Below are 18,480 nucleotides of genomic sequence, written 5' to 3'. Positions count from 1 at the left end.
TTGGTAGAACAGTCATATATGGCAGAGTGCGTCAGGATCACACTGCTGCTTCACACTGAGAAAATATTGTCAGAAGTTTTCTCTAAGAGCTGCATTCTGTCTCCCCCATGCCTGAGTCAGACTGTGTGTATTTTGTTTACTGATTTATATCTTTTTCAATTAAAGTAATACATGACCTTAGTTTTAAAAGTCCAGTGGTACTAAAGGACTTGTCACTGCATTGGCATCTTGGGACAATTTTATGAAGAGGTGCTTGATTTCATTTTCATTTTAAATGTAAAGAAAAAGATTGTGAAAATGGGGAAACTGCTTCACTTCACACAGAAAACCAAGGATCTGGAGTCAGCATTGTATTCGAGGGAAAGAGACATGAGGAAAGAGAGTTTTCCAGACACCTGGAATGCCCTTTGGTTTCTTCCCACACAGAACGTTATTTCTCACTTGTTTCCCACCTCAGTGCTTTGAAAAACAGGAGATCAAATACGGCTGGAACTAAATTGGTGAATGTTTCTGGGGCAATTGGCAATATTAAAAAGTGAAACCTTTTCAATTCAGAAAGCAGGAGTTCAAATTCTAGGGAGCTGGCTTATAACAGCACTCAGAGCACGAGGTCAGTATACAGAACTTTCTTTCTCATAGCAGCACTTTTGGTGATGCTGAGGAAAATCTGTGTGTGGCCTTGGCAGGCGAAAAAGGAGAAGGGCTGGAAAACCTACAGATTGCTCAGAGCCAGAGCAACTTCCTACTTATCCTTCCTACCTTCTTAGGACTGCCTCTCTTCCAGTGACCACTGGGTGTAAGGTTGAGGTTGTGTGTGTTCTTTGTAGGAGGTGGTGACATTCAAGGATGTGGCTGTGGCCTTCACGGAGGAGGAACTGGGACTGCTGGACTCCACCCAGAGGAAGTTGTACCAGGAAGTGATGGTAGAAAACTTCAGGAACCTGGTCTCAGTGGGTGAGGACAACTTCCCTCTGAGTGTCTTTCTGACCTTGGGGTCTTAAGGCTTTGGGGCTCTTGAAATGGTTCCCTGAGTTTGGGGACCACACTTTCCCAATTCTGTGGCACACAGGAGGACATTTCTTGTTTTTCTAAACTGTATATTTCAGGTCTTTGTCACTTGTGTTTCCTAAAAGAACTGTAAATGGACAGTATATTGCTATGCTTTGTCTGTTCATTTTCAAATTTCACTCTTGCCCCACTAGTGAGTTATAAAACCAATTTATTGAGTCTTTAGAGAAATTTTTAGTGAAATAAAATTGTATAGAAAATATCAGAGCTGCTTGGGAAGAATTGAATATACTGCAGCAAAGACTCTGGCCAATTCCATGAGTGGTTTAAGAGCCAGTGGGAGCAGATTAAATGGGAATAGGCATTGGTTAGAAATAAGTCATTCAACCTGTGTTTTAGTAATACGTATTTTTGCATATGTCTAAATCATGAAACAAATGCTGTTTCTTCAGTGGGTCATGATAAAAAGGTTTGAAAACCACTCTGTCCAATGTTCAGTATCTTGCATATGCAGTTGAAACTCATGTTTCCAGTAAATTTTTTGTCTAGTATGTTCATTGTGACTTTATATGTTCTGAGAACATCAACCCTTGAATAAGATATATCGCACATAAAAAGAGAAGAGAGGCTTTGGGTAATGAAGACAACCCAGATGACAGAAATTTAGGTAAGAACCAAGCAGTTGTGAGTTCTGGGCTTAACTGTCCATCGCCACCACTATGCTATTAACTGGTCCAAATGGCCAGATCTTTTCCCTGCATTATCACAACAGTCTCTACACTGGGTGCTTGCTCCTGCCCTCCACCTCCTCCAGTCTGCAACCAACGTGATCTCTTGTAACTTTAAGTCAGATCGTGTTAATACTGTATTTAAAATTCTCTTATGGCTTATTTTACTTGAACTGATTCCTAGAGTACTCTGTGGCCTAGTGCTGCATCCCCCACTGCCCCTCTGAATACACCTCCTCAGCCTCCCTCTTGCTCCCATCTTTTCCACTTACTGTCCTTCCTGCTGCTTCTCAGACTTGGAAAGGATGCTTCTGGCTCCACGCCCTTTACTAGTTCCCTCCACCTGGAATACTTTTTCACCTATAATCTTTCAGGTCCCTTCTCTACTTTCACATCACTCAGTCTTAATATCACAAGAGGGCCATCCTCGGACCACTCTGCTGAAAATAGTCCTCTCTACGCTGTCCCTGCCTTATTTTGCCTCTAAGCAGTGATCATCGCCTCACACATTTATTTTTATTTTCTTATTTCATGAATAACGCCTTTACTAGTGATAATTCTCTGATAGTCTGTTTCTTCTAAATACTAATCATAGCTGTGGAGTTTATTTCCCAGTTCACTAATAAATTTCACTTTGGAAATCATTCTTGTTAAGAGGCCAGTGAATCTGTATCTATATCCAAAACTTTTCTGTGCTGTTTCCAAAGAGGTAGCGTTCTTCCCTAGTCTTTAAATTTTGACTCCTACTTAGGAAAAAAAACAAACATATCAGAGAGATAGTACAAAAGCATCAGAAGATTCCAGTGCATAGGTCTTCATGCTTTTCTTTCACCCCAAGGGATTCTTAGCACCTTTGATTTTCTCCTGAGCATTAACCCCCTTGGTGTAACTACTGCATCTGGTGTAGCCTTTCAGCTTTTCAGAAAGCTGTACTTTCCACTCCTTTTCCTATTTCAGACAGCTTACATGTAAAGGACCTTTTGCTTCTATGACTTGGTTCAGACTTAAATTGGAATTTAGGATTATAGACAATCCCACAGTTCAAGGTGGGATTCATCTATGCATGCATTTCTTGGGCACCTGCTAACTTGCAGGCTTTGTTAAAGCTGTGCCTTATGCTTTATGTGCCTAAATGCTTGTCCTTACTGATACTGTATTGTGGTAGGAAAGACATGTAACTTTGAAAAAATGATTTAAATAGTATATCAGATGGTAGTGATTTTGTTTTAAATGGGTCTCATTTATGCTAAGTGTTCGGTTGTTTAATGGGCCACCCCTTAGTTTCTGTCAGTGTGTAAACCAGCAAACTTCCTATGTGGTGAAAGAGGTAAGCTGAACCATCCTGAAGTTAATTAAAGTCTCATACTGTGTCCTACGTTTTAAACCTTGGATCTTTGAAAATTGAAGCTTCCCGTTGTCCTCATCTTTGAATTGTCTGTCCATGTAGGAAAGAACAATCAAAGTGAATTGAGTACTGTTCAAGACAGAGGATCACATGAAGAGCTTTCCTGCTGGCAAATCTGGCAACAGATTTCAAATGACTTAACCAAATGTCAACATTCTGGAATAAATTGTTCTCAGTTCCACAAACAAGGTGATTCCCCCTGCCAGGTTGGGGTAGGACTGTCTATTCAAATTTCTGAAAATGAGAACTTTATACTCGATCATAAAGTCAGTGGTCCCAATGGTACTAGAAACCCAGAGTTTCCAACTTTGAGACCCCAAGATTCTTGCAGGAAAACTTCCTTGATTGAGTCACAGAATTATCAGAATGGATATCAGCAAATTTCCATGAGAAATAAATTATGTTGGTGCAAACAGGATGTTGATACCATCAGTTGCATTTCACATCACCTCGATGATCCTGGAGTACACAAAGGTAAAAAATCTTATAGCCACAATGATTATGAGAAAGACAGCAATAAAATCCCAACACTGGATCAGAATAGCATGATTCACACAGGACAAAAACCTTACCAGTGTAATGCAAGTAAAAAAAACTTAAGTGATCTCTCCACTTTTGATCTTCACCAGCAAGGACACTCAAAAGAGAAGTCTCACACATGTAGTGAGTGTGGAAAAGGCTTCAGTTATAGCTCAGATCTTCATACTCATCAGAGAGATCACATGGGAGAAAAACACTGTAAGTGTGATGAGTGTGGTAAGGAATCCAGTCAGAGCTCACATCTGCAAACTCATCAGAAAGTCCACACTGTAAAGAAACCATTCAAATGTGAGGAATGTGGAAAAGGCTTCAGTCGTAGGTCAGCACTTACTGTTCATTGCAAAGTCCACACGGGAGAAAAACCTTACAACTGTGAGGAATGTGGGAGGGCCTTCAGTCAGGCCTCTCATCTTCAGGACCATCAGAGAGTCCATACTGGGGAGAAACCATTCAAATGTGGTGCATGTGGTAAGAGCTTCAGTCGGAATTCACATCTTCAGTCCCATCAGAGAGTCCATACAGGAGAGAAGCCATACAAATGTGAGGAGTGTGGGAAGGGCTTCATTTGTAGCTCAAATCTGTACATTCATCAGAGGGTTCACACAGGAGAAAAACCCTACAAATGTGAGGAATGTGGTAAAGGCTTTAGTCGGCCTTCAAGTCTTCAGGCCCATCAGGGAGTCCACACTGGAGAGAAATCATACATATGTAATGTGTGTGGTAAAGGCTTTACTCTGAGTTCAAATCTCCAAGCACACCAGAGAGTCCACACAGGAGAAAAACCATACAGATGTGATGAGTGTGGGAAAAGCTTCAGGAGGAACTCTCATTATCAAGTTCATCTGGTAGTCCACACAGGAGAGAAACCCTATAAATGTGAGGTGTGTGGAAAAGGCTTCAGTCAGAGTTCCTATCTTCAAATCCATCAGAAGGCCCACAGCATAGAGAAACCTTACAAGTGTGAGGAATGTGGGCAGGGTTTCAACCAGAGTTCACGACTTCAGGTTCACCAGCTGATCCATACTGGTGAGAAACCATACAAATGTGAAGAATGTGGGAAAGGATTCAGTCGTAGAGCAGATCTTAAAATTCATTGCAGAATCCACACAGGAGAGAAACCATATAATTGTGAGGAGTGTGGGAAAGTCTTCAGACAAGCCTCAAATCTTCTGGCCCATCAGAGAGTCCACAGTGGAGAAAAACCATTCAAATGTGAAGAGTGTGGGAAGAGCTTCGGTCGGAGTTCACACCTTCAAGCCCATCAAAAAGTCCACACTGGAGAAAAGCCATATAAATGTGAGGAGTGTGGGAAGGGGTTCAAGTGGAGCTTGAATCTTGACATGCATCAGAGGGTCCACACAGGAGAGAAACCATACAAGTGTGGGGAGTGTGGGAAGCACTTCAGTCAGGCCTCAAGTCTTCAACTTCATCAGAGTGTCCACACTGGGGAGAAGCCATACAAATGTGATGTGTGTGGTAAGGTCTTCAGTCGGTCTTCACAACTACAGTCTCATCAGAGAGTTCACACAGGGGAGAAACCTTACAAGTGTGAGATATGTGGTAAGAGCTTCAGTTGGCGGTCAAACCTTACAATTCATCACAGAATCCATGCTGGTGAGAAATCCAATAAAAGTGATAGAGGTGGTAAGAACATTAGAGAGTCCACTCAGGAAAAAATCTCTATAAAATGATTTTTTTTAAGTGTCATGTGAATTCTTCCAATCAGTAAGTTCAAAAGGAAAAGTATATATATATATATATATATATATCATTGAAGTCAGTGTTTCAGCCATAGCTCAGCATATCCCAGTAGTCAGGAGGCTACACAGCATAGAACCCTTCTATGTGGTATAATAATGGCTTCAGTTTGTCTCTTGGCCTTTATTAAATATTACTCAGGGAAGAGGCTTTTAGCAAGTATGAATTTTATCAGGCCTTGTACAAAAGTATGATAGAAATGCCAAAATCAGTGCTCATTAAAATGTAAGTTCCATAAATGCAGACACTTGTTCTGAATCTATATGGTCTTAATATTGCCAGGTACTTTGTAGATGTTCATAACTTGTTAATAAGTTAGGAAAATGTATATTTGAGAATTGTTGAGATCTCCAGAATTTCAGAAAAGTGTATTCAGAACGGGAAACCTAAATGTGGCCTTAATAAAATTAATTCAGAAAGAGATGAAATGTTAGAAGACCACTCATCACTGTAATGTGTTTAATCAGTTTGGCATTGTCCTATTGTGATGAACTCCTGCCCCACATCCAGCTTCTCATCAAGTTGGGTCTTATCATCTTGGACTTTGTCTAATGTTTTTTATTGATACTATACAGTATAGATCTAAATGGATTATTAATCTTGCAGTAATTAGACATACTACACTTTTTTCCAAGGATGTCAAGGCAGGAGTTTGTGTCAGAGTTCCTAATGACAAACATTTCTTAGTAAATATTGAATTGATTATTGGTTTCTTATTCTCCACGTTTCCATCCAGGCTTCAATGTGATTGCCTTTAATGTTTTTAGGAATACGTTCATCAAAATTTCTTAGCTATGAGAGCTATTTGGAGTATATTACTTTTGTCAAATTCTCTACCCCATTTCTCCTTGCTCTCTGCCCAGCCTGATGAAAAGGAAAAAAGTGTTTGTTGGGCTTTGATTATCTTATCAAATACATTCATTTTGGGGCCTGATTTTCATACTTTTTACTAGCAGTGGTTGAAAATTTGGTTTTCAGAGTGGTCAGTATATATCAAAATATAGAATATGAATCCCTTTGAATTGGAAATCACAGAATACAAATTTATGACTAGGAAGTTCACATAGAAAACGTGTACATCGATGATGTTACTAAATTTTGGAAAAAAATATCAGTAGGGATTTAAGTATGTTTTTATATACTTATGCAGTAATGGATTAAAATGGTGGCTAATATTTATAACTGAAGAATTTAACAGTTTAATGTAGTTTAGGTACATCACATACCTTAATCAAATATGTGTCTCTGAGTGTTAATGCATTTGATGATGTGTTAAGGGATATTCACCCTTAATGTAAACAGTAGCAAGACAGATTTTCGGATTTTTTTCCACATTTAACTTCGATATTTTTTTATTTTCATTGCATCCATTTTGCAGTAAAATAGTTATTTTAGGTAATAAAACTATATAATTTGAAAAATTACTAATATATTATTCCTTTATAGTAAGAAATCCTGTTATCATGTGGTATATACAGCCAAATTAAGGAATAGAACACTGAAAATCAGTTATTTAAAAAAATTCTGTGGTTATTCAAAGATAGAGATACGTTAGTGAGTGTATAAATTTCTAAGTAATGCGTTTTAAGTTTAGGCATGAATCTGTGCAGCACAGAAAACTCCAGTGTAATTCCAGTAGAAATATATATTTCCTACTTCTTGTCGGACTCCCCTACTGGGGGAATGGATGGCCCAGGGTACTTGCTTGTCCTTTCAAGGTTTGGTCTGACTGGGGAAGTGGCTGGGTCTTTCCAGACACTATGGCACAGAGAACCTTAAGCAATGAGAAAAGAAGAAATTATGAAAAAATGGTTTCAAAGCAGCAGTGAGTGAGCAAATCCTGAAGATAGTGGAAATATGTTTTGGAGGTAAAATTTAACAAAGAGTCCCTATGTAAAAGATGTACATAGGGACAGAACCTAGCATGATGGGAAATAAAGATTTTTAGGGAGCAGGTTTGTATACTATTTCCTGCTTAGCCATTTAGCTGATGTTTAACACCGTGGTTAAAGGGCATTGCACAACAAAGGATGTATGTGATGTGAAAAGCAGGTTCTAAAATTGATTTTTTGGACCACACTACATGCTGAGTGTATGAAGTCCATGCTACCTCAAATGGCATTAGATATGATAAATACTGGGCTTCCCATGTTTTGTTTTGTAGATACTGGTGTAGCCCTTCCACTCTCAAGGTGATGTAGTTTAGTGGGTTAAGTCAAGTGTTGGCAAACTACCTCTTGGCCAAATCTGGCCTACTACCTTTAAAGTTTTATTGGAACATAGAAATGCCCATTCATTTATGTTATCATCTGTGGCTGCTTTCTGATTGCAATGACAAAGTGTAGTAGTTCTGAGAAACACTATGGCCACAAAACCTAAAATACTTTCGGGTCCTTCAGGAAGTCTATTGACCTCTGTGTTAAACCAAAAAGATTTCTTTCCCACAATTGTAAAGACCACAAGTAGAGCAGAACTTAGATCTGGTTTCATCAGGATTCCAGAATTGTTCCCTTTTGATTCGCATCTGCTTTTCTGATTGACCTTGTTCATTAGATTGGCGCAGCTAGGGACTCTGTTTCTTTCTCCACAGCCAGTGAAAGAGAGCTGCTCTTTTATTGTAATGTTGGGTAGTTCACTACTTACTCTCGGTGTGCGTGGCTGCTCTGACCCTGACTCTGAGCCACATTAAAGGTTAAACCTCTAGCTGTGTATCCAATTTTTGGCCTCTGGGGAGTTTTCCTATCTTAGCATTGAGCTTGGCTACATGTTAACACTTTGGAGAACTTGGGTATGTGTGTGTGGGTGTGTGTATGTCAGCATTCTTTTTTTTTAAAAGGGAACACAAAGTCAAATTCAGTCATCAGCTGAATGACAGAATACAATGATTTGCAACCTTGTAAATCATCATATAAAGTCACCCAGAGGAAGGAATAGAAACATGAAGAAATGAGGTGAGAGTATATGGGCAGACTCCAGCAAAGCCGGTGACTTTGACCTCTAAATTTAACTGAGCGTCCTTTGCCATTGGAAGGAAGCCTTCCTCTCCTGAGTTACTCTCCCCTGAGAACTTGTAATGATTTTCCCTGAGATAGTTTCCTTCCCTGGGACTGTAGATTCTCAAAAGACTTGGCTCCACCACCTCATTTTCTAAACCTATTAATCAGACTGAAGTCCTTGTGGGCCACGGGGAGAAGGGTAAGTTGGGGAAGAGAGCCATCAAGAAGGAAGTATGACCATGGGGATAATATACCTGCCAAAATAAGGGTTTTTATGATTCGTATCACCAGAAACCTGATAAATGTATATAGTTGTGGACAAATGAGCATTGATTTGGGAGGAAATAATAGGTTAGGCTGGATTAGTTGATATGGGACACTGAGCACTGATTCCAGACTTGGTGTATTGAGCACCTAGGAAGGCCTTGAGCAGTTTGCCCAGTTGAGTGACTGAAACCTGGACCTAATATTAGCTTATGCTTATGCTAAAATCAAAATGCCAGAACTTTCTGAGTATGTTGTAGAACAGTTTCCCAACGTTAGCACCATTGATATTTTGGACTGGATAGCTCTTCGTTGTTGGGGGTTATCCTGTGCATTGTAGGGTGTTTAGCAGCATCTCTGGCTTCTACACACCAGATGCCAGTAGCACATCCTCTTCCCCAACACCCAGTTGTAACAATAAAAAGTTTCAAGACACTACCAAATGTCCCTTGGGTGGGGTAAAGGCAAAATTGTCCCCAACTTGAGAACCACTGCTATAGAAGAAGATAAAGATAGGAATGCCAGACTGCTGGAGTGGATTTATCATGTAAGACCTGCTTACTCAACTTGCCTATGTGCCCTGGGAGGGGTCAGAGGACCCTCCCTTCACCAAAGATTTAGGAAATTCATTGGTGAGGGGAGTATTGGCAGACCTTTGTAAGGACTCCTCTCTGCAAGTCAGAAATTATGGCATCAAAATGGGCTCCCTGAATTCAGTGAGGATCATGGGGGTGCTGGGACATCAGAGATCAAGTGGAAACACTTCATTGGCAGAGAGAGAGTGTGTGTTTGTTGTAATGAATGGCAAAACCAAAGGGATCAGAATGGTTTGATACACAGACTTTTGCATTTGTACGCTGATTATGGTGTCCCGGGAGCTGAAAAGGAAGCCTACTAATATCCTACTTGATATAAGTGGAAAAGCACTAGGTCTGGTGAACATAAATCTGACTTGGATCAACATGAGAGTTGTGTCCCTCGGCCAATTCCACAACAGGAGTCACTTCCCATTTCCAGAGTATCTTGAATAAAGGTCAGGCTGGATCTCCGTGAGGAAGGACCCTGATATATTGCAAAAACTATGCCATAAAAATCAATCTGTTCTTCCTCAAAGTGACTTGCAGCCATATTTTTTCGAGGTTCTGCATTAGGTAAGTTGAAATAACCAGATAATGGAGGGATTACTGGAATCAAGAGCTGACATGAATTCCTGGTACCCCCAAATGGCAGTGTGGTCTACCAGTTAGTAGAGGGGCTTCTAAAGGATAAATTAATTAATGGATGTTTTTGCGAGGTCCATATGTGGTAGTCCGAAGGAATTCCTGAACCCATCCTATGGTTATTTCCCAAGGTCCAGAATGCAGAGTTGCAATAGAAATAATACAGTGATTGGCAGAATCCTTACATTGGTTTCCTGATCCATGGAACAAGAGTTATTGATAAGAAAGGATAAGTAAACACTATAACTGCCTTGTCTGTACCAAAATAGAAAACCAAAAGCAATACCATATTCCTGAAGGGATTGCAGAGATTAGTGCTTCTACCAGTATCTTGAAAGTTTCAGGGGTCATGATTTCTATCAGATACCCTCAATTCACTCATTTGACCTGTTCAGAAGAGAGGAATCTTGGATGTGACATGGGATCACTGTAAACTTAATTAGAAGTTGATGCCAATTGGAGCTCCAGATGTGGTTTTATTACTGGAACAAATCACATCTGCTGGCACCTGATGTGCAACCATTTAGCTGATGTGCTTTTTTTCTCTGAACCTATTAATAAATATCCAAAGAAGTTTAGTTTCCCCTTGTTGGGCTTTCAGTATACTTTATGGCCCCAGCTCAGGGCTACATCTGTTTTCTAATCTTTCACAGTTAGGTCCAGGGATTGGAAAACTCTGTTCTATGGGTCAAATCTGGCAACCACTTGTTTTTGGAAATAAATTTTATTGAAACATGGCCATGACAATTCTTTATATATTGACTATGGGTACTTTCATGCTAAAATGGCAGGATTTTGTAGTTGTGACAGATTGTGTGGTCTGCTAAGCCTAAAATATGTCCTACTGGGACCTTTACAGACCTCTTTCATATAACCCCTGATACATATCCAATGATGTATGAAGTATCTAACAGGGATGCTGCATGGAGCTCACAATATATTTTAGAGTTGAGAGGCACAATTAGGTCATTCTTTGCAGATGGCATTATTTCTTCTGAGAAAGGAGTTTCTGGTTTCATTGGCCCATAGTCAAAACTAAATACTTGGCCATGAGCTGGAGAGTTTCCATGCAATGAAGTCATAAATTGGGCATACCAGAAGCACCTCATCAGGTGGAAGTGATACATACGAGATGGTTTGAACAGAAGTCAGGAGAGTTGCATGAGCAAGTGACTCAGATTCCTGTAGCTCCAGTTCCTACAAAAGTGACCCCTGTGGCCTCATGAGGAGTTCTCTGTGATCAGTTAAATGAGGAGGGAAAATTTGGTACTATTCTCCAAAGACAACCACCCAGCCCACGTGATGACACAAGAGCCTTTCCTTCCCAGAAGGGACAGCACTTTGTTTTCACTTGAAAAGTAACAGTCGCTCTAGACATCAAATTGCCTTTCCCGCTCCAGGGCTTATGCTGAAAGCCCCATCTGTGGCCCTTACAGGATGCTTTGTTCTCTGTCCTGGTGTTCGATCCATCATTGCTTGCGACCAGGGAAGTCGTTTTACAAAAACTGAAGTGTAGCAGTTGGGCTCACATTCTCAGAATTCACTGTTCCTAACCATGTTCCTTGTTAACAGTTCCACCTCAGTAGCTGGATGCGCCTGGGTTCTCAGAATTCCTACAGATTGATTTCTCCTTTCGTATTTGTGTAAGGACTAGTTCCTGTTTTAACATTCCTTTATCTAAAATCATAGTGATGCAGTTTTTCAGATTAAACCATGACTCATACTGAACTCTTGTGTAAGTGCTTAACAGTAAGCTTTTGATTTTCAAGGCATCCATTTAAAAAGACATACACTTTGGGTAAATATAATGCCAGCTGTATGACACAGCTCCTAGTAAAACAACCAGGTAAGGAACTCGGCCACCCACACCCATAAAGTCACCTTTTCAGAAACCCTGGGTGACCCAGATAACTGACTGCTTGAATAACCCTGCCTCCATGCCCTATGCTCTAATTTCCACTCTTGACGTTTCAACGGAGCCAATAATGAGTGAACCCCTGTGACACTCCAGAGCCCTTTGGACTTTCATAAAGGCTCTCTCTACCTTTGACTTCACCGTGTAACCCCTGGGCATGCTGTGTATGCTCCAGAACTGTGAGTACCAAATCTTGTTCCTCAAAGTTCCCTGATGGTTTTTTGCTGAAGTGTGTCCTCTATCATAATGAGACCCACAGGGCTGGCCCAGCCACAGCACTGGCTCCAGTGGCGCTGGGGGAATGTCTGTAGGGACGCATATGAGTATTTCAGAGCCTGTGCCTGTGCCTCAGGCATTTGTAGCCAAGAACATTACCATCAGTAGGCTGGGACAAACAGCAAACCTTTTCTGCTTCATTTCAGTCACTACCCTTCTCTCTCAAATGCACCTTTCTAACTTCTATCACCATTGACTACTTTTCCTTTTGTTCATATAAATGACATCATATTATATGTATTCTTTGGTGTCTCACTTGTTTTGCTCAACATTGTGTTTGTGAGATTAAACTATATTGCTGTTTATAGCATAGCAGTCATTCACTTATTTTGTTACTGTAGAGCAGCGGTGGGCAAACTACATCATATGGGCCAAATCTTGTGTATATGTTTAGGTGTGTGTGTATGTGTTTATTTTTCTGCTTGCTAGAAGTGGAATTCCTACATCATGGAATATGCATATATTTAAGTTAGCTGATACTGCCAAATATTTTCCAACGTAATTGTACCGGTTTACAATCTCACAAGCAAAGTGATGCTGTGACAGTTTTTAGCAATGCATACTTTTTTGGTCTTGATAATTTCTTTCCTACCCCAGACAACAAACATCTTCTCTTACATTTTATTCCTAAAATCTTCATTGTTTTACTCTTTAGTTAGATCTGCAGTCCTGGAAGTCATTTTGTGGATTTTGTGAAGTAAAAGTAAATATATCTTTTGCGTCTATGGATATCCCATATAGATATCCAGTTGATGGAGAAGTATATATTAAAAAGAACTCTCTGCTGCAGTGTCTCCTTTTCAAAAATCAAAGGATAGTGTCTGCTTTGATTTGAACTCTGTTCTCTTCCCTTATCTATCTTTACACAGATGCCACATGATCTTAGATAATGTAGCTTTATAATATGATTGACTATCTGATAAAGTAAGTCCTCAGTTTTGTTACTTTCACATTATCTTGACTATTCTTAACCCTTTGCTTCTCCACAAAATTTTTGTAACCATTGCATCAATTTCCAGAAAAAAAAAGCTGGTATTTTTAGTTGGTTCGCATTGATATTATAGCTCACTATAATAGTTGATATTTAAAATATTGAATTTTCTATCCACAAATACCACTATTTATTTTTAAGTATTTCTTTTATATATGCAGAAAAATAAAATGGGTCTAATTAAGCTAATAATATGTACATAGGTAGACTCCAAAAGCATATAAATACAAAAGACAAATCAGAAAGTTATTTTTTAAATATTAAAGAATATCCTTGAAATGTAGGAGTTTCAAAAGCTAAGAAATCAAGGCAATTTTTTGTTAAGTTAATTTCCTCATAATTAAGGATGTTTATTCAATGTAGGACAGAACGAATTTTAAATCCAGTTCAAGTGCCAAGACAGTTCAGCAGGAAAAGAACTGTCTCTTCAACAAACAGTACTGAGACAACAGAATATGCACTTGCAAAGGACGAATTTGGACCCCCTACTTCATAGAATATATGTAAATTAATTCAAAATGGATCAAAGACCTAAATGTAAGAGCTAAACATTATAAAATTCTTAGATGCAAGCAGAGACATAAATCTGCAAGACCTTGGATTACGCATGGTTTCTTAGGACATCTAAAGTGCAAGGAACAACAAAAAACAGCTACACTGAATTTCATCAGTATTAGAAATTTTTTTTTAATCAAAGGATATTATCAGGAGAGTGAAAAGCCATCCAAAGAATGGGAGAACATATTGGCAAATCATGTATCTGATAAGGGACTTGTAAGTAGAATATAGAAAGGTTTTTTACGTAAAGCTAGTGATAAAAAGACAAGTAATTAAACAATGGGCCAAAGTATCTGAACAGATATTTCTCCAAAGAAGATACACAAATGGCCAATGAGCACACGAGAAGAGCTTCCACGTCATTAGTCATTAGAAAGATGCATATCAAAACCACGATGAGATAGCACTTCATATCCACCGAATTGGCTACAATACAAAAGATAATTGGGAGAGGAGAAATTGGACACCTCAAACACTGTGAGTGGAATGTACAATGCTCAAAGGCTTTGGAAAACATCCTGGCAGTGTCTCAAAATGTTTAGCTATTATTTGTAAATGTAAGTATATGAATATGCAGTGAGACAAATGTTCTTAGTTATGTGTCCCAAATGAGTTCTCATACATTTGTATAGGATTATAGAGATGTGGAGAAATAGAAAACTGGGTGTCTGTCATGGAAGAGTAGATAAAGATGTTATGCATGTAGACAGTGAGTTCTGTGAAGTAGAGGATGCTAAAAACATGGATAAATCTTAAAGATATACTACTGGGGAAAGATGCACAATTTATTTTTATAACAATACCGTTTATGCAAATTAAAAATACATGCACAAAACTACACCACACATATTTTTCACAAGAACGCACACAGAAATACATCAAACAATATCCTATCAGGTAGAGAAGTGAATGAGAATGTCTCACGGGGAAAGAAAGGAATCAATTTAAAATTGTTTTATCATATTTTATCACATTTTACCCAGGATTTCAATTTGATTGTACTGAAAAAAATTTCTGCACTTTGCTTTAAAATATTTTAGCAAAAATTTTTTAGAAGTATGAATGGGCTAAAAATAAAGAGATCGTTGTTAGTGTACAAAAGAAATACAAATAAAGTATTGGAAAAGAAGGGAAAAACTCAGTATTTACCAATGACATTAATACATATTTAGGAAATTTATTTACAGATAAGTTACTGGAATGGAGTAATCTTGAACAGGTTGCTGGATACAAGGTCCAGTACAATTTGATTAGAAATGGTCATAATCAGCATTCTCTGCTGATTCGCATTCTCAGAGGTAAAATTTTCTATATTTTATCACTATGAATTATGTGTAATTGTTCTGTAAGTTCAGTTTAGTTGTAAGTAGTATTTTTCTAGTAATTTATAACCATTTCACATTCATTTTTCAAATTTGTCATTATAATGTTCCTTATAATGTCCTTAATGTCTTTAGTGATGTTCCCCTTTTTATTACTGAAATTGGTAATATGCCATTTCTTTTTTTTTGTCTTGGTCAACTCTTACTACTTTATTTTATTGTTTTATTCATAAATGGTCACTATATTTTGTTTTCTATTTCACGAATCTCTTTTACCTTCATTTCCTTCCTCTCATTTCTGTAGTTTTTAACTGTTAAATTCCTGAGTGTTTTTAAGCTTCTCTTTTAGTATATGCTTTTAAGACTACATTTCTTCCTAAGTATGTGAATTTTTCTCCTTGTGGGTCTGTCAATTTTGCTTTTAAAAATTTGCATTATATTATGTGGAGCTGTTATTCCTAATAATTTAAAACGTGTTTTTTTTTTGTTTCTTATAATGCTCCCCCTCCCAGGGCTATTTTGTGCAATATTAATATATTTTTAAATTATAGAAATAATTTGAAGCCAAAGACGATGTTCTCATTCTCTAGAGAGAATTTTCATTTGTTTCTGCTAGATGCTTCAAAATACTAAGAACAACAACAAAATGTTACTCTAATTCAGTTTCAAGTGCTGAGTGATAGGGAGTTTGGTTTCAGCCTCCACGAATGATGATTTACTCTCGGAGCTTTTGGGGTTTTACCAAGGACTCCTCCCCTCCCTACCCCGACCTCCTCCCCAGCCCCTAGAACATAGCTAAAGCGCTGTTCAGCTTTCAGTAAGAAAATCTGTGGGAGCCACCGAGGCCGACACTAGCTGCCTATAAGAGCACACCTTGGCCAAGCTTCGCTCAGCCACGCTAGGACTTACTACCCAGAAGCTCAGGAACTCAGGAGTATTTCCGCTTCAGGGGGCGGGGCTGTGACCGTCGTTTGTCACCGGCGTTCTGGGAAGCGTAGTCTGGGGTCCATGTAGTTCCGAGCACTTCCGCTTCTGGACTGCAGGGAATTCTGGGAAGTGGCCGGGCCTCTCTTTCTGGGAGGAAGGAAGCGCCTTCGCGGTGAGAGGGCAAGGCGGCTACGCACCTTTTGCTCTCGTAGATGATTCTTCGAAATCGCGGTATCCGCTCCAAGCCTGGGGCTGCCCCAGCCTGGGCGAGGAGCCAGCGGCGCTCCGTCCCTCGCCCTCCCTCAGGCTGAGAAGCCGCAGCCGGCGGAGGAGGATGGAGTTGGGAGCAGCTGGTGTGCCCGGGTCGCGTGTCAACTGATTGGAAGCTCTTCCAAACAGCTTCCCTCACCTACCAACCAGCTCTGCGACTTCTAGCTGTCCAACGTTATAGGATTTTACTTAAATATCTCTTGGCTTCATAATGCTCATCTCTAAAGTGCTCTTATTGGCAGTAGTCAATCCCTTATCATTTTATATGAGTTAATTCATTATGAATTCATTAAATTACCTCAACAGCATTATGAAATAGGTAGTGCTGCTAGCCTTAAGAAAGAAGGTAGCGGAGGTAGCGTCGGGGAAGTATCTTACCAACACAGAAAGTCCGGTGTACACAGTGTGGAAAGAAAACGCAATTTTCTTACTAAATAACCATATGTAGAATAAAGTATTGTAGGTAATTTATGGAGATTTCAAAGAAATTTCACCCTATTTTTACAGTCAAGCAGTTACAAGTTTTTATATCATTATATTTTTAACCACTAAGTACATTTATTCTGAAGATGAATGGTACCTTGTCCTCCCATAAGAGGACTGCACCATTTGCTGCAAATTCTTTAATAAATTCATCCTAAATTTACTGGGGAATCAAGTCTTAGTTGACTTTATCCAAAGTAGTAGTAAAATTATCTCCCCTGCTGGCGATTTACAGCTCAGAAAAAGGCACCCTGGTTAAACTCCCACGGAGGTAGAGACACTAGGCTATTTTTCTCAGGCATTTACATTCAAAAGGGACAAACCCCAGACCCTTGAAAAACACTTCTGGGCTGTTATCTTGTAAGAGATTTACTTAGTTTCTAACAAGTTTTACATCTCAAAAGGTTAGAGAAAGGAACCCAAAGCCCTGAGTTACGGAAATGCTCTTGAGAAAAAAGATGGGCAAAAGAGACCCTTGGGAGAAGGAACATTCTTTTTTTTTCCTTCTTTTTTCATTTATGCTTGGAAAATTTGTGTTGTTTGCTTAGCATAGCTAGTAAGAGGCAAAACTGCCCTTTGAGCCCAAGAAGTTGGAGCATCAAATCTGTGTTTTTAACCTCTATGCTGTAAATGTAAAAATAAAATCACAGGAAATAGTTATGTATATGGTTTGAAAACATAAGCAAACTAAGAGACAGAAAAACATTGAAATTTGGAGAGGAGTAGTTATGAATTTAGCTTATTTATTTGGAGTTTGACTTGTCATTGTCTTCCAGATCTTGGTTTCTGATCGTTTGCTCCCTTATGTTGCAGGCTACTTTGTTGCAGAGAGTACGTCCCATTCTTTACAGTGTGTTAGCTCCCAGCTGGGGACTGGCAGAGATGTTCTTCCGTGTTAATAGCTCGTGTAGTTGCCCAACGTCCTAAAACCAGGGGTCTGTCTGATTTTATTTAGGATTCTTGAAATGGATTTAGCTAACAATAAAAGAGAATAACAAAGACTTGGGTAATCCTTTACCTCACTTGCAGTGAGATGCAGAATCTCCCACTTTTTCACAACATTCAAAAGTTGATGTATGATTATAGATAATATTTTAATGATTGTAAAGCAAATCTATTTAGAAACAACTACTCTTACTATATGTGCCCTGTGTTTATCATCTGAGTATAATCCTTGTTAGCTTTTTATAGGGTGGTCATGAGGCAGGCAGTTTCCAGTGCTTTTACATGTGTTTATTAATTAGTGCCTCAAGTCAACCCTATTTATTTCCACTTCGAATGAAGAAAAGAGGGATAGAGTTCACAGAGTAAGTATTTTAACCTAGGCAGCCTAATTCAACGTCTGTCATCTTGGTTATTACACACTGCTTTTGTAGTCTATAGGACAAAACCCCATAAATCTGACTAGAGCAGAGATATTTAAGCTGTGGTTGAAGGTTATGACCCAGCAGTGACTTGAGCAACAGGATATGACAGAAGGAACGGCAGATGCGAGAAGTTTTTTGTAGGAATACAAGTGATTCACTATGTCTGAACATGTAAAGTGGAAAGTAGGTCTAAAGAGGGAAGATCCCTGTTGTGTAACTTGCTAAAGCGTTTGGACCTTCTCTTGAGGGCACTGGATAGAAATATAGGTGAAGATAACTGAATTTCCTTGTTAGGCTATATCTCTCTGGCATTAGGAATGAAAATAAGTGATTAAAGCTAAATATTCATGTTGTTTCTACAAGAGGTAGGGCTTAGCACTCAGGCCCTTGTCAAATGCCAAGTTTTGAGACTTGGCTCTAGGATTTATTAATATAGTTAACATGGCAAATTA

General features: G+C 39.0%; 1 protein-coding gene across 16 annotated transcripts in view; it reads left to right on the top strand.

The window, feature by feature from the left end:
- LOC108388671 (uncharacterized) overlaps nt 1-18,480 on the top strand; it is a 66,280-nt gene that overhangs the window by 34,677 nt on the left and 13,123 nt on the right. For 15 of the 16 annotated variants that reach the window (XM_073226043.1, XM_073226042.1, XM_073226052.1 and 12 more), the window contains 2 exons: nt 828-954; nt 3,184-10,656. In XM_073226043.1, the coding sequence (XP_073082144.1) occupies nt 828-954; nt 3,184-5,372 (2,316 nt within the window). In that variant the 3' untranslated portion in view covers nt 5,373-10,656. Of the gene's footprint in view, nt 1-602; nt 615-827; nt 955-3,183 lie in introns of those variants that run through there. The other variant, XM_073226055.1, reaches the window with a different exon arrangement.

Source organism: Manis javanica, chromosome 17 (genome assembly GCF_040802235.1).
Source record: "Manis javanica isolate MJ-LG chromosome 17, MJ_LKY, whole genome shotgun sequence".
NCBI classification, from domain to species: Eukaryota; Metazoa; Chordata; class Mammalia; order Pholidota; family Manidae; genus Manis; species Manis javanica.
The sequence above is the reverse complement of the archived record's forward strand: the minus strand, read 5'-3'. Positions and strand labels throughout refer to the sequence as shown.